Here is a 25,454-nt window from a genome sequence, read left to right as displayed (position 1 = left end):
CTGTTAGTTCAGTTATTTCCTGGATTGCCTGTTCTTCTTTAGCATTGGCATTTGTGGACTAAAAGTGCACAGAGCGCCCTCCGGCTGCAAGTATGAATTGTAAACACAGTATCCAGCGTTCACAGTGACGACAATAAATAATGAATAAATATTACTCCTCTGTATAGAAAATTGACATAAACATGAGAATCCATCAATATTTCTCCAAATGTGCATGCTTTTAAGCTAAAAGCCTATATGAAATGCCATAGAGGTAACATAACTGTTCAGACACTTTGTATCATAGAAATGCATTATATTTTAATAATAGAATACCATTATTTTAAATTGTAATAATATTTCACAGTATTGCTGTATTTTCTGTATGTTTGATTTACATTATGATGAGCTGAGACATGATCAACAGAGGTTTTTTCACAGCCTATCTGACTGAAAGGCCTCATTATTTATGCAGGTCATTAGAGCTCTTTATGCGATTCTTTTGTCTTCTCAGGTGAGAATCACCCATTATTCATGATTATTCACGCCTCCACGCATACTGTGTTACTTGACCAAAGATGTTTTAGAAAATTTAAATCTCTCTATTGTTTTATATGAAGGAGTAGGAATGATACTTTTTACATAATTTTGAAGCAAAAACTCTAGTTTACAACCTCCAATACCCAGAAGTCTTGTGAACACAGATTTAATATATATTTTTTGGCTTTATTTCAGTAACTTAAGTTTTTTGTTTTTTCAATAATCACGCATAAACGTTATTCCTTCAAAAACACAAACATGTACATACATGTTCCTCACATATTATTGTAGCCTAGTTTGTGCTGAATACAGTGTAATGACACTTTTTCCATTAATATGTTTATGAACAACTGAAAAAAGCACAAATGTCAGGGCATGTCAAAACTTCTCCAGGCCCCAAATCAGCCTCAGACTCCAGAGGGTTAAAGGAATTGAAGACTGTAACAAATACACCATCTTGACTGAAACTTTAATGTTGCTGCTTCTGCTCTCAATAACAGAAACACTGACTTGAGCACAACAGACTCAAAGTCCATCCAGTATAAAACAGAAAACAGCGAGCTCTGATCCTCCAGCACAGCCTGTTCTTGTTTTGCAGAAGTTAATTGTTGGTTTACGGACTCGATGTCCTCGCCCCGGATAGTGACAGGATTTGATTATTTCCAGAAGAGACGCATCTGCTGCTACTGAGGAGGTTTACCTTCACACACACACACACACACACTGCCTGATCCACATCCTCTAAAACAAGATGATAACCCTTCAAACTGAGAATAAACTTACTCAGACTTTACTCTTCAGAGAAGTGGAGAGCTGACAGTCAAACCGCGAGAGGAAGCCGCTCTCATGTAGAGCTCCAGTCAAAGCGGGGAGAGTCAATGGACCGGATCAAGTGCTCAGACTGGCTTCATTTCCCATTCAACTTCAAATAACTGATACAGCGGATGAGCGGAGCTTTGCTCAAGGACACTGCACGGTTAAGAGACGGCAGGAGGTCGATGTGACCGCTGAAGTGCAGAGAGAGGATGACGATTCTGATTCTCTGTGCTGAATTACTAAAATAATCTGCTTAATAAATTCCCCACGTTAATGTCATCAACTAGGTCTAAATATGCCCTGCCATGTTCGTATGATTGTCTATGAAACATGCAAGACTGTGTCCAGGCACATTTAAAGTCTTCATAAATTATAAAGGAAGGCTGTGTATTTACAGGCCTTCAAAGAAAACTTATGATCTATATTTAAAAGGTGACATTCACCATATAAGTCCACACAACAACCGATACTGCAGCATTTCAGAGTTAATTCTGTGAAAATACACCCTTGATGTGATGATAAATGTGTAGTCGTCGCTCATATCTGAGCACCAGCGCAGTGATTTCTGCTCGGATGCACAGCACGGACTGAAGGGATTCTCAGCCCTTAATGCAAGCGTTTAATCTTTCAGGAAGGGTGCGTGTGAATGCACAGAGGCGGTGAAAGAGAGCTGAATCATCAGAAATAAGACGATTTGCCTAAACATCTACAGTTTGGGAGGAAATAAATTCACTGCCACTGCTGCAGAGAGAGAAGTTTGACTTGATAGTTTAATAGCTTCAAGAGAAAATGTCATTTTTCTTGGTTATGGGAACGTTCCATTTTCTCATTCTCCAAACATTACGGGAATGTTACTTTTGAATGTTCTCTGAGTGTTCTGAAACAAGGAGTAACATTAAAAAACGATGTATAAATAATGTTTTTGCAAGCTCTCATTGGGTCCACTTACTTTCAGCTCTTTGATAGATGCCCTCAGATTCTTCACAAGCGCTCTCAGGCTCAATGTGAAACTCTCTCTGACACTCTGCAGCCTAATTTTCTACACGGCAGGTTAAATCATGGGTTGATGAAGCAACTACAGTCAAACCTGTCAGATCAGATCAGAACTGTTGAAAAGACCTGGTCTATATAGAGTGGTTTTAATTTTCTTCTCTTTAAAAACACTCCGAATCAGAATATTTGACTCTAAATGAGTTCAAAACCCTTTCCAGATAGACATCAACAGTCTTTCTTCCTTCTTTCTTCTGATGGACTACATATAATGTTCATAACGCACCGTATCATCTCAACCAGAGGTCCCCGGATCACATTTTTGATTTTGTTCATTTTTTTTTTTTCTGTAGAAAGACAAACATAAATAGTGGTAAAAGCCCAAATATTAAATGAGATTTGGAGCCAAATTAGCAACATGTTCTCCAACCAATACGACTCGTTTGTCACTTCCCTGAAATACAACTCATAGGAGCGTTTGCTAATGCTGCGCCCCTTTCGACAGCAGGACACTTTCATTTTAATGCATTGTTCCCTTTTATCTGCATCATATTTCAGGTTTCGCATATAGCTCAATTGGCAGAGCGTTGCAATCATGTGATCATGCGATCGTGGGTTCGATCCCAGAGAACGCATGTGCTCATAAAGTGTAAATGCACTATAAATCACTAAGGTTAGGTTAAGGGATGGGTTGGGTGTAGTCGTTAATAAAAAAAATAGTTTTGGTAAATGGAAATAGGAGAAATGGTGTAAAAAGTCCACACACTGCATTTAAATGAACATGCATTTTGATTGGTAATGACAGTCATCATTTCATAACGACAGATGTAACAACACACTGTCATTATTTTTACACCCGCTAGAGGGCGCATGACTTCAAAACGTAAATATAGGTCGTAAATATGGTGCTTGAAAAAAGACCTATAGGGTGTTTTTTTTTTTTTGTTTTTTTTTTTTGGAGGGCAGTCTCCAATTTAGAGGGGTGTAAAAATGACTTTATAAAGATGGCAGCATCATTATTTTATTTTCACACAGAGATTGGTAGATCTATTAGTAAAATCTGTTGACTTTATCAATCTTTGATTCATTATATGCCAACAGTGACAGCTCAAAAATGGCAAAAAGCACTTCTTGTGTTTTTTTTGTCTCAAGTTTGCATGTCTGTAACTCAAGAAGTATTAAAGATCTATTAATATCCTTTTAGATTCTGGTTCTTAAACTTTTCTTTTGGTATTTTCATTTTAAAGGCCCTCGATGGTTCAGTTCCAGAGATATGGAGATCTTACTCCATGAGTAAATTGGTCGATTGCACACATTTTCAGTGGTCAGAAACCAAATGCATTCAGTATATAATATATAATATCTGAAGAACAAATAAGGTTAAAACTAGAAATGTATCTTGTGTTTTTCTATCATCTCAATTGCATAGAAGATATGTGTCCGAGTGCCATAAATATTCCTTTTCCAAAGTTTGCATGCCTGTAATTTAATGTTATGTTAAAAAGTATTCAAGATATCTTAATATGCTTCTAGATTCTCATTTTTAATAGACTTTTCTTTTGAAATCTTCATTTTTAAGGCCCTATATAGTTCAGTCCTATAGATATGAGTATCTCAACGTGACTCCATGTCCAAATTGTTGAATTTGACCCATTTTCAATGGTCAGGAACCAAATGTAGACAGATAGTTATTGTGTTCAAAGAAGACTAAAGAACAAATAACACTAAAACTAGAAATGTATCTTGTTTCCTCTAGATATTCCTCTTTAATTAAAAGAAAAGAAGAATCAGCTGAATGCATTTGGTTTTTGACCACTGGAAATGTGCAATTGACCAATTTACTCATGGAGCTGCATTAAGATCTCCATATCTCTGAAACTGAACCATCGAGGGCCTTTAAAATGGAGATACCAAAAGAAAAGTTTGTTATGAACCAGAATCTAAAAGGATATTAAGATATCTTTAATACTTCTTGAGTTACAGACATGCAAACTTGAAACAAAAAAACACAAGAAGTGCTTTTTGCCATTTTTGAGCTGTCACTGTTGGCATATAATGAATCAAAGATTGATAAAGTCAACTGATTTCACTAATAGATCTACCAATCTCTGTGTGAAAATAAAATCATGATGCTGCCATCTTTATAAAGTCATTTTTACACTCCTCTAATTGGCTCCAAATCTCAGGTTGAAAATGGTCATTTTGATCCTCCTCTACAAAATAGTGCATTACTCAATAAATATACATCTGTGATGTTTAATATTTTGGTTTTCATCACTATTTATGTTTGTCTTTCTACAGAAAAAAATATAGAAATCTGGTTGATTTGACACGGTATGACCCGCTTACAAAGACTTTGCTTACTTTCTAGATATATTAATCCCATGACATGTTTAGATGTAAACACAAAATGTGCCAGTCTGAGTTCAAACACAACATGACTGATCTGAGCTAGAAAGCTCATCATGCTCCTGGTTAAGATCGAGTTCTTCCTCTTCCTTCACTAGATCAAAGGTGCCAGTCACTCAACAGAAAATGGGCCTGCAGTGCAGAAGAACCAGAGAGGAAAACATAAAAATTCTGGTCCAATTTCTGTCTGTCAGGGTCTTGGCTTAGGCTGTGTGATGGGTTTGCTATCTCACACGGAGCCGGCGCGAGCGCTGCATTATTCCACCGTTTCCCACCGCGCCCAACTCCTACATTATCTTCCAACCAAAGCCATGCAATCACTTCCCCCAAATGAATACCACTGCAGGTATTACACGAGGACACACTCGGAGATAAAAGCAGGCCAACGGGATGTTCAATTCGCCGCAAATCCTTCGACTTGTTACGAGCGGAAAGAAACATGCAGCATTATAATTGGAGGCCTGCCGATGAACTCCTTACAGACTCCCAGCGGGCGCTTCATCCAGCCCCGGGATTTAAAGGGACAGTGCGCGCACAAATAAAACATGCATCATTCTGTCACTGTTCCAAACCCTCCCGTCGAAAAAACAAAAGGAAAATGTACTGGTTGTTCTTTTACATACATAAATGGGACTTGGTGCTTCAAAACGAGCACAGACTTCTGAAGGCATTCGATAACTCTGCATGAGGAACATTGTTTTTTTATTATTAATATCCAATCATACATATGAAAAAAAATCATTTTTGCTTAATCACTTTTAATGATTTTTTAGCAGCTATTTTGAGCCATTTTTTGAAGCTTGAAAGCTCCACTTATTGTAACTGGATATAAATCAGAATTTCTTCTTTTGTGTTCCAGAGGGAAAAAAAGTCACATGGAGTTTGGAAGGACATGATTAAACAATAACCGAACTGAACGCAGCAGATGTTTGTTCTCGTCAGAAATCAGCCCTGATATTTGTCTGTTTCACTGTAGAATGATGTGAATAGCCCGTGAGAGTGTTTTCAAAGTGCTGCTGTGATGATGAGGTCACTGAGCTGGAAACATCCTCCGGCCAATCACGTGTCTCCATCAGTGCAACTTCCTGTCGGGTGAAGATCTGCAAACGCTCACTGATTTCTGTGTCGTTATTGTTAACTAAAACTATTGAAATCCTGGTAACACTTTACAATAATAACATGAACTAATCATGAAGAATATATTTATTAATATTACACTCTTAAAAATGCTGGGTTGAAAATGGACAAACCCAGTGATTGGGTTAAATGTTTGCTGGGTAGTTTTATTTAACCCAACTATTGTTTAAAAATGACTGGCTCAAAATGAACCCAAAATATGTTGGAAATTAAAAATCAGACACATAATTACTAGAGGAAACAATAATAATCAAAATGTGAACATTTATTAATAAGAAATTCAATCAATGTTTATTGTTTAATAGTTATTCATTAAACTTATTAATAAATGTTTTTCCAAGTTCAATGCCATTATAAAGCTTGGATATTTATTAATATATCTCCAATTGTGTTCATCAGAAAGAAGAAGTCATATACACCTAGGATGGCTTTAGAGTGAGTAAAGTTTGGGGTAATTTTCATTTGAAAGTGAACTAATCCTTTAAATCTTTGTACATACAGTGGCACAGTTAGATTTTAGGGCACTTAAATATTTAATATACCTTTATCCACAAGAGCGTAGAGCTAAAAGTCAGCCTGCACTGGTGTGATCTCATTGCATGGTGTTAACAAAGACTTCAGACGGCATGAATGTGAGAAAGTGCTATGAGCAATATGGCGGAATAAGTCCCGCCTTCTAAATAAAAGAGCCAATCTCTGATTGATCAAGTTTTTTCGTCATAATTTGAGGCCTGATTTATGAGACAATTGATTTCATTGGTGATTTTCTTCGTTTAAGGGACTGCACTCGTGGTCTTCAAAATGCAATTTTTTAACAATATAATATATTTTTTAAAAAACAATGTAATTTTATTCTGTATATTAATGTTTTTACTCAACATTTGTGCAGTTTTTGAAGGATTTGTGATATCTTTTAAATTTATATAAATAAATACAAAAATATTATTTTAAATAGGTTTTTATGCAAAAGCAGCTTTTTATGTAAAATTCACTTTATAAAAAGGCCCAGATTTCTAACTTTCATTCATGTGGATAACATGGATAATTTGACATGGTTTAGTGTAAGATTTTTGCCCATCTTTTGGAAAATGCAGTTATAAAAGGAAAAAAACTAACATTTTTACCAGTAGATGGCTCCAGAGCTCCACTATTTGCTATTTGAATAGTCCAGCACTGAAAGACATCTTTTCACAAGTTTTTTTTTTCAGTTGGATTCATATCTAAATGTTATGAAATCACAATTATAACAATAAAAATTACTTTTTGTCAAAGTTTAGCATTTTTTGTACTGAAAAAAAAAATCAGTTTTTCAATAATATCACCAATAATGTAACCCACAGAGACCCCACTTAGAAACTGGACAAAATCCATTCTCAAAATCAGAAACAACGCACAACACACAGACAGAAATGAAGTGGAACACTTCCAAAAATGCAAAAACATCCCCAATACAAAATGGACATGCTCACACACACGCGCGTGCACACAAAAATAAAAATTATTTATTTTATTATTTTTATTATAAAATTATTATTGAAAAACTGATTTTGCCCTGCACAAAAAATGCTAAACTTTGACAAAGTAAGTTTTATTGTTATAATTGTGATTTCATAACATTTAGATATGAATCCAACTGAAAAAAAAAACTTGTGAAAAGATGTCTTTCAGTCATTCAAATAACACATAGCAAATAGTGGAGCTCTGCAGCCATCTACTGGTAAAAGTGATAGTTTTTTTACTTTTAAAACTGCATTTTTCAAAAGATGGGCAAAAATCTTACACTAAACCATGTCAAATTATCCATGTTATCCACATGAATGAAAGTTAGAAATGTGGGTCTTTTATAAAGTGAATTTTACATAAAAAGCTGTTCATGCATAAAAACCTATTTCAAAAAATATTTTTTAATTTATTTATATAAATGTAAAAGATATCAGGAATCCTCCAAAAACTGCACAAATGTTGAGAAAAAACATTAATAAACAAAGCAAAATTACATTGGTTTTTAAAAAATATATTATATTGTTACAAAATTACATTCTGTTGCCCAGGGTCTCCAGAGACCCCGAAAACCACAAACGTAACTTTTTTTTTTACACTAACATAAAAACAATTTTATTTGTAGATCTTAAAAGTGTTAACCACCGTACAAAGTCTCATGCCATTTGGACAAAGAGAACATTTTTTAAAATTTGAGCAAACATCATTTGCGGGTCAAAAAGACCCAGAAGACCGCACAAGGGTTCAATTGTAAAAAGCTTTGGAGAATTTGATGTTTCTCCATTCAAAGATAGAGGAGCTGCACTGCATGAGGGAAACAGCTGCGCGAGAGACTTTCAAAGATGGCCGCAGAGTGAAATGACTTGACTTAAAGGGACAGCTGTGTTAATGAACAACGCTTGACAGATGGCAGGATTAATTCAAGGTAATGTCAGATTTTGCGAGTTATAATGGAGATGATGCATGATGATTGTGGAGATGAGTGAATGTTAGAGCTAATAACATGTTTGAAGAAAACAGTTATGGAAATAAAAGTGATTGTACTTACATGAAATAGATGGGGTATCCTCCTTCAAAATACCAGCAATACTTCTTGGCTTCTATGCACTGCAACAAAAGATAAAAAATATAATTAAAATTAAAGATATATCATTTGCAATTATACATTATATGTAGACGATGTTTTGAAAATGTTACAAAATTAATTATTATTTTTTTTATATATATATTATTATTATTTTAATAAAATCTACCACATCCTGGGTAAATCAATGACATATACACATTAATTTTCAGTGAGTATTTGGACACTCAAGTCTGAATATTACTATATTATATAAAACATATCAAACCGAATGTCTGTCAAATGATGAAATAAGACAAACCAATGAAACGCACTGTAACTCTGAAGTCATTTGAGGTATTCGCTCTCAGGAAGACCTTCTAAAAGACCTTCCTCTGGTTTATGGGGTCATTGATCCTAGAGGAATGACCTCTCAAACAGGACAAACAAAACAAACCGAGCTGAGTCAGACGCTCGCTCATGTTCGACAGCCACAACAGTTTGAGGGCATACGAAAAGAGATTTCATTTGTACATACAGTGCCATTACAGTGTTATTTCATTGGAAAATGTATTCTGCTTTTGTCCATGTTCATGTTTCTTCAGTGTGTAATGTTGCTGTTTGAGCATGAAAAAGTCCCTCCAGCATGAGTTCTTCACAATATTCCTCATTTAAATAATTCATGCGCAGAATAAAGGGGCGGAGCCTGCTTGAGTTAGTTAGTAGTGTGGAGGTTATAGTAAGGGGCGGGACATTTCCCAAACACCAATCACAACACACTGCTCCAGCCGACCAATCAGAGCACATTATGCTTTTCAGAAGGAGGGGCTTCATAGAGACAGGAACTAAACAGAGCGTTACTGACAGACTGGGAAGAGAGGAGCTGCAACAATGGAGAATATGAGGAGAATAATCAACATTCAATCTAGTAGAGCACAAAAACAACATCAAGACTTTGAAGAAGGGCTTAATATGTCCTCTTGAAAAGAACTCCTATTTGTATTAATGTAGAATATTGCACTGGTTTCATCTTTTTGTGTGTGTGTGTGTCGACTCCCCAAAATGTTTGTCGAGACTTGGTATATTTATTTATAAACAGCAAACTCTGCCTCTGCTTCCAGGAGGACTGGACTTCTGCTGTATCTCATTACACCGGGACTCATTCATCCATTATGACGGACTGCAGCACAGCCTGTCAGTCGGATAATCAATACAGCTCAGCCGACATCCCTCAGCTGCTGTCAAACGCCTGCCATTAGGCAGCGGATCTTCATTACACTGAGGAATGCCGTCTAACTTCAGCCACACCATTAAAACAGTGTGTGTCTGCCAGAGGAAGCTGCATCCAGTCAGAGGAATGACAGCAGCATAAAGGAGAGAGAGTGATGGAAACAACTAGAAACAGCAGTGGCAGCAACCAGAGACCCACTTCTGAATTATAGCAGACTATGTAGGCACTTCCCACAAATAGAGTTAACTTTGGTGAATTTGGTGTCTGTATATATATATATAACACCTATAACATGGGAAAAAGTTAGTTTTAACTCATCAAATGTCTGTTTCCCCTTAAAACAATGAGTTTGGCTTATAAAAAGTCTTGATTTTCTGAACTGTATCCACTAATTAAAATAATAAAAAAAAATGCCATAATATTGACCATATTTTTAAAATTATTACGTAATAAACGTTCCTTAAAATAGTGACACTGAGGAACATTTGGACCCTACAAGTAAATTATCTCATTTTATAATAAATTGTAGTGTTGGCTGAATTTATCAAGTTTAATGATTCATTCCTGTTACTTAAGTTATTTTAAGTAAAAATAATAATAATAATATATATATGCATACACACACATATGGAAAATAAGTTTATTAATAGTTAGTCATATTTAGTCAATAGCTATCAGTAACTAGGCTAAATTTGCAATGTTGTTACTCAATTCAATTTAAACACAAACTGTGTTTGGGTCATTGACGAATAAGATTTTTAAAAGTGCAAAAAAAAACATAATGGAGATATAATTAATTTTGAAGTTTTATTAAGTGTTAACAATGAGATTATGTGGTTTTTGTAATCAATTAACACTGCTTTTGTCATTTTTTACAAGCTGGACAAAATTTGTCACCAAAAAAGTCCATGTTTTATAGCGGTTGTACTGAATGACCTGATGTTTCGGGACAAGTGAAAACATGAATCTTTCAAATAGTTAAGAGAGAGTTAGTTACTTCATGCCCATGTGGTCCTTTGCAGGTGTCTGAATGATGTCACATCCTGTAACATGATACTGACCGCATGACTTGATCCAAAATTGTCCCTTTATATTGGTTACTCCGAATGACATCAATGAAATTCATTTTTCCAGACATTATTTCTCATAACAAAGCAATGACTTCTACACATAATTTTAATGCCATTTTATATTTGATGTTATAAAATTATGCCGGAATAAAAAATATATACATTTATTATGTTTTAAGATGTTTTAATCACAAATGAAATGGCTGTATTGGTCTTTGGACGGTTAAACCGAATGACCTTTTGACAATTCAAAATCTTTAAAATACCTTTAAATGTAGCAAAATATAATTAAAACCTTTTGTATTCAATAAAAGAGATCTAGTTGCACTACTTTACATACTTTGGATGTCATATCTGTGTTTATTATTATTAAGGCCTTTGCACAAAAAAAAAAAAACTGACCCATCATGTCAATGACCCGAATAACAGACATTTCATATATAAATATAAAATTTTATAAATAATAATAATATATATCATTTTGATATTTATTGTAAAATTGAAAAAATTCAGGTATGAAAAAAATGTCCCAAAAAATGGCAAACCTCAGATACAATTAATAGTGCTGTCAATCGGTTAAAAAAGTTTTTTTTTTTTTCCCTGTAATTAATCGCAATTAAAAACATTGGAGTTTTTTAATATTTTTATATTGTAATAATTTCACAGTTACTCTCCAAATTAATGTAGAAACAACTTAAAGACAGTATATATTATAAATATTTGTTTAATGGCATCTAATGGGCTACTGATGTCTCTATGAAACTTTTTAAACATTAAACATTTAAACATTAATTATAGACATTCAACATTACAGTATAACTAAAAACTATCAATTTCAACATTTATTAGACTTTAAAAAATAACTTTTACCCATAAACCCATTATAATAAATGTCACATTTACCTGTCTAACAGGTAGGAAATATACTTGAATAAAGTTATCAAACACTTTACAGTCTTCACTGCATAAATTATAAATGAAATATAGATTAATCCGTATTAAAGCTACACTTTTCTCTGTTATCTTTGTTCTTTGATGAACATTAATGACAGACATCACAGAATCTGGTTTATTAGGCTGCTGTCACTTTAAGAGCTGCCGCTGCCGAACATGACGCGCATCTCATTTTCTCACAACTCTTTAAGTTCATTTAAGACATTATTTAAGAGGATATTTGACAAAATGGGCATTTTGTCATAATTCTGTGGTTTATTGTTTGTTCAAGGTCGAAAGAGAACTCGATACTGGCGCGTGTCTTTCTGTCACATGACACGACATTCACAGACAGCGCGTTCTCGATTGTCTTGTGGCGCTTGAATGGTTTAAAAGCATTTCATATAATGCACGATCATATAATGTAACGCTAGTTAGTTAAATGCGTTAAATATTTTTAACGTGTTAAACTGAAAAAATTAATCGGATGCGTTAACGCGCTAATTTTGACAGCACTAAAAATGAATAAAAATAAATAAAACAGCTCATATAATATTTGGTTTGATGAGCTGATCTTGAGCTCGAAGCGGCCTGTTTTACTGGCCATTTGTTAAAGAGTTTCAGGCCAGTTTTGTGCCCTATTGTAAACAAACATCAGGAAGATTAAACAAGGCCATTCTCCGTCGCAGGCGTGAACACTTTCGCATGAGTCATGTAATGACTAATACTGTGAACAGTAGCAAAGTTAAAGTTTACAGACTGTTTGCAGAGCTGATCTGAGTGTTTGCCAAGCAATTCCGGACTGATGAATATGTATTAGACAAGCAAACTGTGCTGCTTACATGTCTCACTGAATTTGCATGACGAACGCTATCTGATGCCCCGGGACGGTCTCAACAGCTAACACAGCAATCTTACGCTTTACTTTCCGGTGTTCATCTAATGACCATTTCTCCACTTACCTATAGAATCAATATTCATGCACTTATGAGAACAGCAGCAGCATAATGAATACAGAAAAGGAACATGAGCAATTCCTGAAGACTGTCACTGCTGTGGTCGACTGATTTGTGGAGTACCAAGCGTTTTTGTCCTGCTAAGCACTCTGTTGATGACAGTAGCTTCGCACTGACATGATATATAAGCTGCTCAGTTTCTTCTCCTGATCCTGGCCAAAAAACAACTGCAAAGTGGACCAGACTTTGTGCTGATAGTCCGTGGAATATTGTGTCGTATACGACCATGAGATTGTTTTTCTTGTCTGGGTGAATCAAGGCAAACTCGGTTTCAGGCCAGACAAAAGATTTAGCAATCAGAGGAACAGCTTCATTTGCCCGAGGGATCAATGTGTGTGGGCGGAAATATCCAGAAACCAAACATCTCCCCTGACTCTCCATTTGTCACGGGGTGAAACAAGCGAGATCTGACAGTGAGAGAGAAAGGTCACAGACGGGTAATTAACCCTCCGTGTCAGACGAGACCTTTCACTCGTGCCATGTAATTTGCGCTGTAGGTGTGGCCGCGCTCTCCAACGACAACATCGGTTTACTGTGAACTTACATAATGCTGAATAATGGATATGCAATTTTGTAAACACCTTAAAAATACACTTTGAAAAGCATAAAATGCTGACTTTCACACCTCACGAATATGACACATCAGGATGCTGATACAGCAGGACAGATTTAACCACCGGACGCCATGACAAGACCTCTTTTTGTCCTAACCAGACGTGACAGTATTTGTTTGCGCTTGCAGAGACTCCGCCCACACACTCTTCTGATTGGCTGTGAGTTTTGATCGATTTGGTTACGAGTGCAGTGTGCTTTCAGAGGGACTCCGCCCACACTCTCTTCTGATTGGCTGTGAGTTTTGGTTGATTTGGTTACTAGTGCAGTGTGCTTTCAGAGAGACTCCGCCCACACACTCTTTTGATTGGCTGTGAGTTTTGATCGATTTGGTTATGAGTGCAGTGTGCTTTCAGAGAGACTCCGCCCACACTCTCTTCTGATTGGCTGTGAGTTTCGATCGATTTGGTTACTAGTGCAGTGCGCTTGCAAAGAGACTCCACCCACACACTCTTTTGATTGGCTGTGAGTTTTGATCGATTTGGTTATGAGTGCAGTGTGCTTTCAGAGAGACTCCGCCCACACTCTCTTCTGATTGGCTGTGAGTTTTGATCGATTTGGTTACTAGTGCAGTGCGCTTGCAGAGAGACTCCGCCCACACACTCTTTTGATTGGCTGTGAGTTTTGATCGATTTGGTTACGAGTGCAGTGTGCTTTCAGAGAGACTCCGCCCACACTCTCTTCTGATTGGCTGTGAGTTTTGATCGATTTGGTTACTAGTGCAGTGCGCTTGCAAAGAGACTCCGCCCACACACTCTTTTGATTGGCTGTGAGTTTTGATCGATTTGGTTACGAGTGCAGTGTGCTTTCAGAGAGACTCCGCCCACACTCTCTTCTGATTGGCTGTGAGTTTTGATCGATTTGGTTACTAGTGCAGTGCGCTTGCAGAGAGACTCCGCCCACACACTCTTTTGATTGGCTGTGAGTTTTGATCGATTTGGTTACGAGTGCAGTGTGCTTTCAGAGAGACTCCGCCCACACTCTCTTCTGATTGGCTGTGAGTTTTGATCAATTTGGTTACAAGTGCAGTGTGCTTGCAGAGAGACTCCGCCCACACTCTCTTCTGATTGGCTGTGAGTTTTGATCGATTTGGTTACTAGTGCAGTGCGCTTGCAGAGAGACTCCGCCCACACTCTCCTCTGATTGGCTGTGAGTTTTGATCGATTTGGTTACTAGTGCAGTGCGCTTGCAGAGAGACTCCGCCCACACTTTCTTCTGATTGGCTGTGAGTTTTGGTTTGCGAGTGCAGTGCGCTTGCAGAGACTCCGCCCATACGCTGTTCTGATTGGCTGTGAGTTTTGATTGATTTGGTTTGCGAGTGCAGTGCGCTTGCAGAGACTCCGCCCACACTCTCTTCTGATTGGCTGTGAGTTTTGATTGATTTGGTTACGAGTTCAGTGCGCTTGCAGAGAGACTCCGCCCACATGCTCTCCTGATTGGCTGTGAGTTTTGATCGATTTGGTTACGAGTGCAGTGCGCTTTCAGAGACTACGCCCACACTCTCTTCTGATTGGCTGTGAGATTTGATTGATTTGGTTACTAGTGCAGTGCGCTTGCAGAGAGACTCCGCCCACACTCTCTTCTGATTGGCTGTGAGTTTTGATCGATTTGGTTACTAGTGCAGTGCGCTTGCAGAGAGACTCCGCCCACACTCTCTTCTGATTGGCTGTGAGTTTTGATCAATTTGGTTACTAGTGCAGTGCGCTTGCAGAGAGACTCCGCCCACACTTTCTTCTGATTGGCTGTGAGTTTTGATTGATTTGGTTGCGAGTGCAGTGCGCTTGCAGAGACTCCGCCCATATGCTGTTCTGATTGGCTGTGAGTTTTGATTGATTTTGTCGTGTCTCGTTTTTGTTGTCTTTACAGCTAAATGTACTGATAAGCATTTATGGTAAACTAAAATATACTTTAATGTAATTTCTACTGAAATTTGTGTGGCATGAATTTAAATATATTTGTAATAATGAAGTTGCAATTTAGTACATTTAAAAAATATGAACTATATGTAATATCGAATTACACACATGCAGTTAAAAACATATTCAAGTTATTTCACATGTGCATGTTAGTCAACACCAAAATAAGTGCACTTCTTTAAATGACAAAAGAACATGAAAGTTATTAATGATTAACTCTCTTTAAGTACACTTAAGTGGCCTTCATTAATATTATATTATCTGAAAGTGCATTTTTAAAAAACTGTATTGTACTATTTAAGATCCAAGGGCTCGTACCGTCTGATTCTCTCCGAGATAAAAATAAATCTCTGGTCATGCTGTGTTAAATGCTACACATTATTCCACTATATATGACAAAAGGCTGATCTCAACAGTCCATAATATGCAGAAATTTCTGTTCAAGATCTGAGAGGTCGCTATCATGGTGTCAACAAGCGATGACGGCAGCTTTCTCCCATAAGTCCTTTTGCATGGCCGCATAATGATGCAAGCTTTAAGGCTAAATCCAATCAAACCTCAAGTCCTTCTCACCAGGGAAATCTAGTGGAAGAAGCAGAATAATTTCCTCAGTCTGTTGTTAGTCGAGCTTGAGTCGTGTATTCTGTTTAGAGAAACAATGTCAGTACCAGCAGAGGGACTCGTGCCAGGCCTTTCATTCACTGCGCTGCGGCATAAACACATAATACATGCAAGGAATCACAAATATGCTCTAATTGTTCTTGGCGTGGAAAACAACAGATTCATAAACGAGGCCGATATGGGATGCTGATCCCATGGGAGCTTGCTGGATCTTGGCTACAGTAAACCGTGTCCCAATCCCATTCCACCTCCAATAATGCCCTGACTCTCTGCTGTATTGAAGCATAACTTGGAAATAGTTCCAGTTAATTGGGAGATTACAGGCCACACTCTGAGACAGCACAGCCCACAGTCTGTTCCCTGACCGTCTCATGCATATTCAACAGAGAAATCAAGCTTTTCACTGATTGGCTGACATTTTTGGCCAAATGCATAACCCATATAACTTATTCAACAGTTCATTAAAAATGCATACATTTCATGCACACAACAGCTTCATGTTTATCAATTATCATGTTTTAAAATTCTGAATTAAAATCCATTTTGGTATTTTATAATAAACAGGGAAATAAAATGATATAATGATACTTTTTCATATGGCAATATTAGTTCAGGCTGTAAAATGTCATAATGATATTTATGCATTAATAATACATAATAAATAAAACACTTTTTTAAAAATAATGATTAAGATGCGTTCTAGACGTAAATATAATATTTTACTGCGTTTTACTTGATGGTTACGTCACATGACCGTCAGAGCCATTCAATTTGGGAACTTTTCTCAAGTTTTTCAAAGCCACATGAAACTAATATGAATACCAACATAAATTTTTAAAACATGTCTTTGACCCTTTATGTAATTTCAACTGGAAACAATCCTGTGTTTTTACATACTAGATATGAAGCACAGTCAGTTAATGCAGAGACGATAATAAACAAACACTAACACTTTACAATAAGGTGTCATTAGTTACCATTAACTAACATTGAAAATACTTCTACAGCATTTCTTAGTATGCATATATGCAAATGTTAATTTAGTAATACATTATTAAAATCAAAACTTTGTGAACTAACATGAACAAAAAATGAACACTTATATTTTTAATAACATTAACAAAGATTAATAAATGCTTTAAAAATATATTGTAATAGTTCATAGCTAATGCATTAACTAATGTTAACAAATGGGATCTCATTGTAAAGTATTAGCAAAAAAATAAAACAAAACATTGTCAAAGAAACTATACTACACTCTAAAAAATGCTGGGTTAAAAACAACCCAAGATATGTTGAAAATGGATAAATAATACAAAAAAGATCTGCACACTGTTTCAGTCAGGCACACACAAACCCAGCGATTGGGTTGTTTAAACCCAACAATTGGGTTGTTTTAACCCAGCGATTGGGTTGTTTTAACCAAGCAAAAAAGGTTGTTTTAACCCAGAGATTGGGTTGTTTTAACCAAGCAAAAAAGGTTGTTTTAACCCAGCGATTGGGTTGTTTTAACCAAGCGATAAAGGTTGTTTTAACCCAGCGATTGGGTTGTTTAAACCCAACAATTGGGTTGTTTTAACCCAGCGATTGGGTTGTTTTAACCAAACAAAAAAGGTTGTTTTAACCCAGCAATTGGGTTGTTTAAACCCAACAATTGGGTTGTTTTAACCCAGCGATTGGGTTGTTTTAACCAAACGAAAAAGGTTGTTTTAACCCAGCGATTGGGTTGTTTTAACCAAGCAAAAAAGGTTGTTTTAACCCAGCGATTGGGTTGTTTTAACCAAGCGATAAAGGTTGTTTTAACCCAGCGATTGGGTTGTTTAAACCCAACAATTGGGTTGTTTTAACCCAGCGATTGGGTTGTTTTAACCAAACAAAAAAGGTTGTTTTAACCCAGCAATTGGGTTGTTTAAACCCAACAATTGGGTTGTTTTAACCCAGCGATTGGGTTGTTTTAACCAAACGAAAAAGGTTGTTTTAACCCAGCGATTGGGTTGTTTTAACCAAGCAAAAAAGGTTGTTTTAACCCAGCGATTGGGTTGTTTTAACCAAACGAAAAAAGGTTGTTTTAACCCAGCGATTGGGTTGTTTAAACCCAACAATTGGGTTGTTTTAACCCAGCGATTGGGTTGTTTTAACCAAACAAAAAAGGTTGTTTTAACCCAGCAATTGGGTTGTTTAAACCCAACAATTGGGTTGTTTTAACCCAGCGATTGGGTTGTTTTAACCAAACGAAAAAGGTTGTTTTAACCCAGCGATTGGGTTGTTTTAACCAAACGAAAAAGGTTGTTTTAACCCAGCGATTGGGTTGTTTAAACCCAACAATTGGGTTGTTTTAACCCAGCGATTGGGTTGTTTTAACCAAACGAAAAAGGTTGTTTTAACCCAGCGATTGGGTTGTTTTAACCAAACGAAAAAGGTTGTTTTAACCCAGTGATTGGGTTGTTTTAACCAAACGAAAAAGGTTGTTTTAACCCAGCGATTGGGTTGTTTTAACCAAGCGAAAAAGGTTGTTCTAACCCAGCGATTGGGTTGTTTTAACTCAGCAATTAGGTTGTTTTAACCCAGCGAATGGGATGTTTTAACCCAGTGAATGGGATGTTTTAACACAGCGTTTGGGTTGTTTTAACCAAGCGAAAAAGGTTGTTCTAACCCAGCGATTGGGTTGTTTTAACCAAGCGAAAAAGGTTGTTTTAACCCAGCGATTGGGTTGTTTTAACTCAGCAATTAGGTTGTTTTAACCCAGCGAATGGGATGTTTTAACCCAGTGAATGGGATGTTTTAACACAGCGTTTGGGTTGTTTTAACCAAGCGAAAAAGGTTGTTTTAACCCAGCGATTGGGTTGTTTTAACTCAGCAATTAGGTTGTTTTAACCCAGCGAATGGGATGTTTTAACCCAGTGAATGGGATGTTTTAACACAGCGTTTGGGTTGTTTTAACCAAGCGAAAAAGGTTGTTCTAACCCAGCGATTGGGTTGTTTTAACCAAGCGAAAAAGGTTGTTTTAACCCAGCGATTGGGTTGTTTTAACTCAGCAATTAGGTTGTTTTAACCCAGCGAATGGGATGTTTTAACCCAGTGAATGGGATGTTTTAACACAGCGTTTGGGTTGTTTTAACCAAGCGAAAAAGGTTGTTTTAACCCAGCGATTGGATTGTTTTAACTCAGCAATTAGGTTGTTTTAACCCAGTGATTGGGTTAAATGTTTGCCCAACCAGCTGGGTAGTTTTATTTAACTCAACTATTGTTTAAAAATTACTGTATTGTTGCTTAAAATGAACCCAAAATATGTTGGCAATCAACATTTATTAATATGTTTTTATAAATGAGCATTTATTAATAAGTTTAATGAATAATAATTAAACATTTATTAAATTGTTTATTAATAAATGTTCACCTTTTGATTATTATTGTTGTCTCTAGTAATTGTGTCTGATGTTTAATTTCCAACGTATTTTGGGTTCATTTTAAGCCAGACATATAGTCATTTTTAAACAATAGTTGAGTTCAATAAAACTAAAGTATATTAAAACAACCCAATCGCTGGGTTTGTCCATTTTTAACCCAGCATTTTTTAGGGTGTAATAATTACATGCCTTTTCAAGAAGCGGTTTATGTTTGCACATCCTTCAGTAACGTCATCACTTACGAAAACAAAATTACAGAGATGTAAGCAAACAATTCCAGTCCTTTCCTGGTTGAAGGTCAATGGTTGTTTACGGAGAAGAACCTTGTTTGTTATGGCCAACGGCTCCACAAACGCACACAGCCTAGACCTCCTTTAACAGAAGCCCTTGTTTAACACTGGCTGCTGTTCAAAACCCTCAGTGAGTGAAGGAGAGGACAGAGATGGTGTTAACTGAGCATTAACCAGGGGCATTAGGCTAAAACCTTTGTCTTTGGTAAATATAGATTCACAGGACCGAGTGAGCAAATCCCTGTATCAATGCTACAAGGCCAGCACAACGCCGGATCAAACTCCCTGCTGGTGTCTGTCAACTTCTGACTGATCCCACAGTCTGTGCAAAATGCCTTTTCTCAAAGTCACAGAAGGCGGCGGCGGGAATCAATGCGGTGGAAGGGTTCCAAAGCCACAACAGGACACGGATACTAATTGACACAGTAACTACAATATAAAACTAATGTTAACAAAAGGAACCTTATTGTAAAGTGTTACCAAAAAAATGCTATTTAAAATGGTTATAGATGCAGTAAATAATGCTGGTTTCTTAAAGGGGGGGTCTAATGCTATTTCATGCATTCTGACTTATTTACACTGTTCAAGAGTTGGATTATCATGCTAAACATGGCCAGAGTTTCAAAAAACGAGTTGGACGTATAACGGAGTATTTCTGTGCCAAAAATACTCTTCAGATTGCTAACAAACTTCAGACATTTTTTTTCAGAGTATGGCCCTTTATTATGTAATAAAGGGTGGAATTCCTTCCCCCGGAAGAGCACAGACATCGAGCAGAGCGAGAGAGCAAGAGCACGCCCATCAACGCGCTTCCTTTATTACCTTGCTTCCCAAAGAACCCAGCGTTAAGTGGAGCTGACACGCATTACATTGATGTGCTCTGGATATTTGTCATTAAAATAACCATAGAAACTGATAGTTGCAATCACTTTTTTATTGGTTAAAATGAATGGAGAATATCTCGTTTTTCCGTGGCTGCTCGACCCCTCAGGATCGGCGGTTATGGTTTCATAAACAAGGCCCCGCTGGATTTACAGATCGTTTGAAACTGAAAGGTGGAGCGGTCACAGCGATTATGATCCCGGTCATGAGTCGGAACCGCAGGTGGAGAGTAAAACTGCTTCAGATGTCTGTTTTGTTGGCAATAGTCGCCTGAGTGCATATAATGTAAACAATACAAACGTAGAGAATTCATAAATTCATTATTCATCATTCACTATACGCTATATTCATTATAGTAATTCAAAAGTTATCCAGGGATAATGCGATGGTGTATTGTGTTCGCTACGCAAAAGCTGTGCATGCTCGTGACTCTTTAGCTCCGCTCACACGACACGCCTCCAGAAGCTCGGCTGTTTTCGGAAAGACTCGGTACAGCGTATTTATCTTTTATAAATATGATAAAACTAAAGACTTTTCGGACAAATGAAGGATGCACTACTACTCTACAGGTACTCAAGATTAACATGAGATTGGCAGAAACTGTGTGTGATACCCCCCCTTTAAACAACCCAAGTTGGGTTGAAAATGGACAAACCCAGCAGTTGGGTTAAATGTTTGCCTAACCTACTGGGTAGTTTTATTTAACTCAAATATTGTTTACAAATTACTATATGGCTTAAAACAACCCATTCGCTGGGTTAAAACATCCGATTCGCTGGGTTAAAACATTCCATTCGCTGGGTTAAAACATCCCATTCGCTGGGTTAAAACATCCCATTCGCCGGAATAAAACATCCCATTCGCCGATTAAAACAACCCAATCGCTGGGTTAAAACATCCCATTCGCCGGAATAAAACATCCCATTCGCCGGGTTAAAACAACCCAATCGCCGGGTTAAAACATCCCATTCGCCGGAATAAAACATCCCATTCGCCGGGTTAAAACAACCCAATCGCTGGGTTAAAACATCCCATTCGCCGGAATAAAACATGCCATTCGCCGGGTTAAAACAACCCAATCGCCGGGTTAAAACATCCCATTCGCCGGGTTAAAACATCCCATTCGCTGGGTTAAAACATCCCATTCGCTGGGTTAAAACATCCCAATCGCTGTGTTAAAACTCCCAATCGCCGGGTTAAAACATCCCATTCGTTGGGTTAAAACATCCCATTCGCCGGGTTAAAACATCCCTTTCGTTGGGTTAAAACATCCCATTCGCCGGGTTAAAACATCCCATTCGCTGGGTTAAAACAACCCAATCGCTGGGTTAAAACATCCCATTCGCTGGGTTAAAACATCCCAATCGCTGTGTTAAAACTCCCAATCGCCGGGTTAAAACATCCCATTCGCCGGGTTAAAACATCCCATTCGCCGGGTTAAAACATCCCATTCGCCGGGTTAAAACAACCCATTCGCCGGGTTAAAACAACCCATTCGTTGGGTTAAAACATCCCATTCGCTGGGTTAAAACATCCCATTCGTTGGGTTAAAACATCCCATTCGCCGGGTTAAAACATCCCATTCGCCGGTTTAAAACAACCCATTCGCCGGGTTAAAACAACCCATTCGTTGGGTTAAAACATCCCATTCGCCGGGTTAAAACATCCCATTCGCCGGGTTAAAACATCCCATTCGCCGGGTTAAAACAACCCATTCGCCGGGTTAAAACAACCCATTCGTTGGGTTAAAACATCCCATTCGCTGGGTTAAAACATTCCATTCGCTGGGTTAAAACATCCCATTCGCTGGGTTAAAACATTCCATTCGCTGGGTTAAAACAACCCATTCGCTGGGTTAAAACAACCCATTCGCTGGGTTAAAACATCCCATTCGCTGGGTTAAAACATCCCATTCGCTGGGTTAAAACATCCCATTCGCTGGAATAAAACATCCCATTCGCTGGGTTAAAACAACCCAAACGCTGGGTTAAAACATCCACATTTGCTGGGTTTAAAAAAGAAAAAACAATCGCCGGGTTTTACATTTTCAACCCAACTTGGGTTGTTTTTAACCCAGCATTTTCTAGAGTGTATCACACTGCAGGATATGTCATCTCCAAAAGTGTCGTTTAATACACACATTGACTGGTTATACTGTTTGATCTCACAGTTCTAACTTTTTTTTAAAACTAGCAATTATACTTTAAAAACAACAACAAATGCTTTAATAGCACTACCCATAATGCCTTCTACAGATGGATATGAGTCATAAAAGATGCAGGTGCAGATGTGTCATAACTCTCAATTGAACCAGCATTCCCTATTCAAGTTATGCTCAGCTTTGAATGTGTCCTACCTACTCACTCAAGTATGCTCTAAAGAGCACATCATTACACTGAGAAACTACATGTATGTGCATGAAGAATCAGAGCTTTATGACCTGTCTGGATTGAACTGATGTTACACAACAATTTATGAGTGAATAAACAGGCATATTGATTTTTCCCCCTCTAAAGTGCTTATGACAAAGTATCTCTGTGTTCTCTGACAGGCCAGTTTAATGATGGCAATGATGAGGTGTAATACCATTACTGTAACTGCAAACGCAATGTACTGCTGTACAGTAAGACGGGCTGATGGTGCTTGATGCCTCAGCTTTGCAAGTCTTTGAAATGTAAATGCTGCATATCAAAGGCTGGGAAGATGTTTTGGAAAACAAACAGCCAACCCATAGCAAAATGGTACACACACACTCTCTAAAAAAATGATGGGTTAAAAACAACCCAAGTTGGGTTAAAAATGGACAAACCCGGCAATTGGTTGTTTTAACCCAGTGATTGGGTTAAATGTTTGCTCAACGTGCTGGATAGTTTTATTCAACCCAACTATTGTTTAAAAATGACTATATGTCTGGCTTAAAATGAACCCAAAAAATATGTTGGAAATTAAAAATCAGACACATAATTACTAAAGGCAACAATAATAATCAAAAGGTGAATATTTATTCATAAGCAATTTAATAAATGTTTGTTATTATTAATTCAACTTATTAACAAATACTAATTTCCAACATAGCCTATGTTGGTTTCATTTTAAGCCAGCCATATAGTAATATTTAAACAATAGTTGAGTTAAATTAAACTACCCAGCACGTTGGTCAAACATTTAACCCAACCGCTGGGTTAAAACAACCCAATTGCTGGGTTTGTCCATTTTCAACCCAACCGGGGTTGTTTTTAACCCAACATTTTTAGAGTATATATATAAAAACACACACACAAATGTGTCTTTGATCTCATTACAACTCAAATAATAATAGAAACTGCATTTCATTAGGACTTTTGAACTGTCTAAGAGTACGAAACAAAAGAAAACTAGCATATTTTTACATTCAGACACACATAACTTCCTTCAAAGGCTTTTTCATGAACATGATCCAACAGTGAAAATTCACACGAGGCCAGCGCGAGAATACAGTGATCAATGAAACACAATCATGCCACGTCTAATTTCATTTCGGCTCTGAAAAGAAAAACAAAGCTGTAGACTAAAACAATCCCAAAACAGCTCTAAACACACTGCAGAGTTGAAGATAAGCACACTGTGAGCTGATCAAACACACTGATGTTTACAGTATTTCTTCATCTCTGTGTTTTATTGTAGGAGGAGCGGACAGACAAAGGCTCAACATTACTTGTGTATAAAACACCGTTTATCAACGCTACAGCCCAACTCTACACCGGCTGATGGAGAAATAATGAAGTTTAACCTCGCAGAAGGATGTGAAATGACTAAGAAGCAGCGTTTGTTGTGCTGTGCGGACGCGACGCGACGCGACGCGACTCACCTCGAGGATCGCGCACAGTGTCAGCAGCGCCGCCGCTCCGTGGCTCTTCATCCGCTCCTGCATTTCGGCACCGAGGCACAGAGTGAATAAATGCTGTCAGGACGGAGGTTTCATAGCATTAAACCCGTGATGTTCACGGCAGGAACGCGAGCACGACGCGCGGAGGAGAGAACAGCGCCAGCATCTCCGCTGCGGCTTCTCGGCGCGATCTGCTCTCGAGCAACAATCAAACTGATTTCCGCTGGTGAAAAAATAGCACACGATATTACCACAGCACAAACCGCTGAAGGCTTCTGTCTCATCCTCCCCAATCCCAAACTGGGTCTTTAATGGAAGAATCCAGCGTTTATTAGCGCACAGTTTACTCAGAGGGTTATGCTTACTTTAAATGAAAAAAAAAAAAAAAAAAAAAAAAAACATGCATTGATTTCTCCTACAAAGTAGGCTAATGTTACCTGGATATAGAACCTGGAAGATACAAAGAAAGTATAAGGACGTTTGAATGTCACTGCACCACAACAAAATATGAAAACAAATCATTTTAAGCACACTCCTCAAGCAAAGATTTCACTTTAAATTCTAAATCTATAGATGACTGCAATACAAATAAAAGTTTTCTGTTTTAACTTTGGGATTATATAATTATTAACTAAATTCACTTTCACAGTCTTTCTCTTTGGAACCAAAAATACTGATGACTCATCCTGCACTACTCAGATTTTTGTCCAATCAAATGCTAGAATGAGAAAGTCCCCTGTATCTGATTATGCAAGCAGCAAATCATTTCTAAGAAAAGCCTACTGGATTTTTAAAAAAAGATGCACTCTAAAAAATGCTGGGTTAAAAACAACCCAAGTTGGGTTAAATATGGACAAACCCAGCAGGTTGGGTTAAAGGGCACCTATTATGCCCTCTTTCACAAGATGTAATATTAGTCTCTGGTCTGGTCAAGTTTCAGCTTAAAATACCCCACAAATTTGCCCCTATTTAGGGGTGAAGGCAAAAACATGCCTTTTACTGTATTACTATATTGCTGGCTAAAAAAATAAATACAAAATTGGTTGAAAAAATGGCTGGGTGAAAACAACCCAATCCCTGGGTTTGTCCATATTTAACCCAGCATTTTGTTAAAAATTGTTGATAAAAGATATTATTGATAAATGACATTATGTGTGAACTTGAGTGGAACTGACAT

The 25,454-nt window shown here is 37.4% G+C and overlaps 1 protein-coding gene across 1 annotated transcript in view; it reads right to left on the bottom strand.

Moving 5' to 3' along the window:
• Positions 1–24,641, bottom strand: part of vopp1 (VOPP1 WW domain binding protein) — a 48,683-nt gene extending 24,042 nt beyond the window's left edge. Inside the window, exons 1-2 of the mRNA XM_048174827.1 lie at positions 24,260–24,641; positions 8,420–8,478 (exon numbers count right to left, since the gene is read on the bottom strand). Coding sequence (XP_048030784.1) covers positions 8,420–8,478; positions 24,260–24,322 — 122 coding nt within the window. The 5' untranslated portion in view covers positions 24,323–24,641. The remainder of the gene's footprint in view (positions 1–8,419; positions 8,479–24,259) is intronic.
• Positions 24,642–25,454: the final 813 nt, after the last annotated feature.

This window comes from Megalobrama amblycephala, linkage group LG22 (genome assembly GCF_018812025.1).
Source record: "Megalobrama amblycephala isolate DHTTF-2021 linkage group LG22, ASM1881202v1, whole genome shotgun sequence".
NCBI lineage: Eukaryota > Metazoa > Chordata > Actinopteri > Cypriniformes > Xenocyprididae > Megalobrama > Megalobrama amblycephala.
The sequence above is the reverse complement of the archived record's forward strand: the minus strand, read 5'-3'. Positions and strand labels throughout refer to the sequence as shown.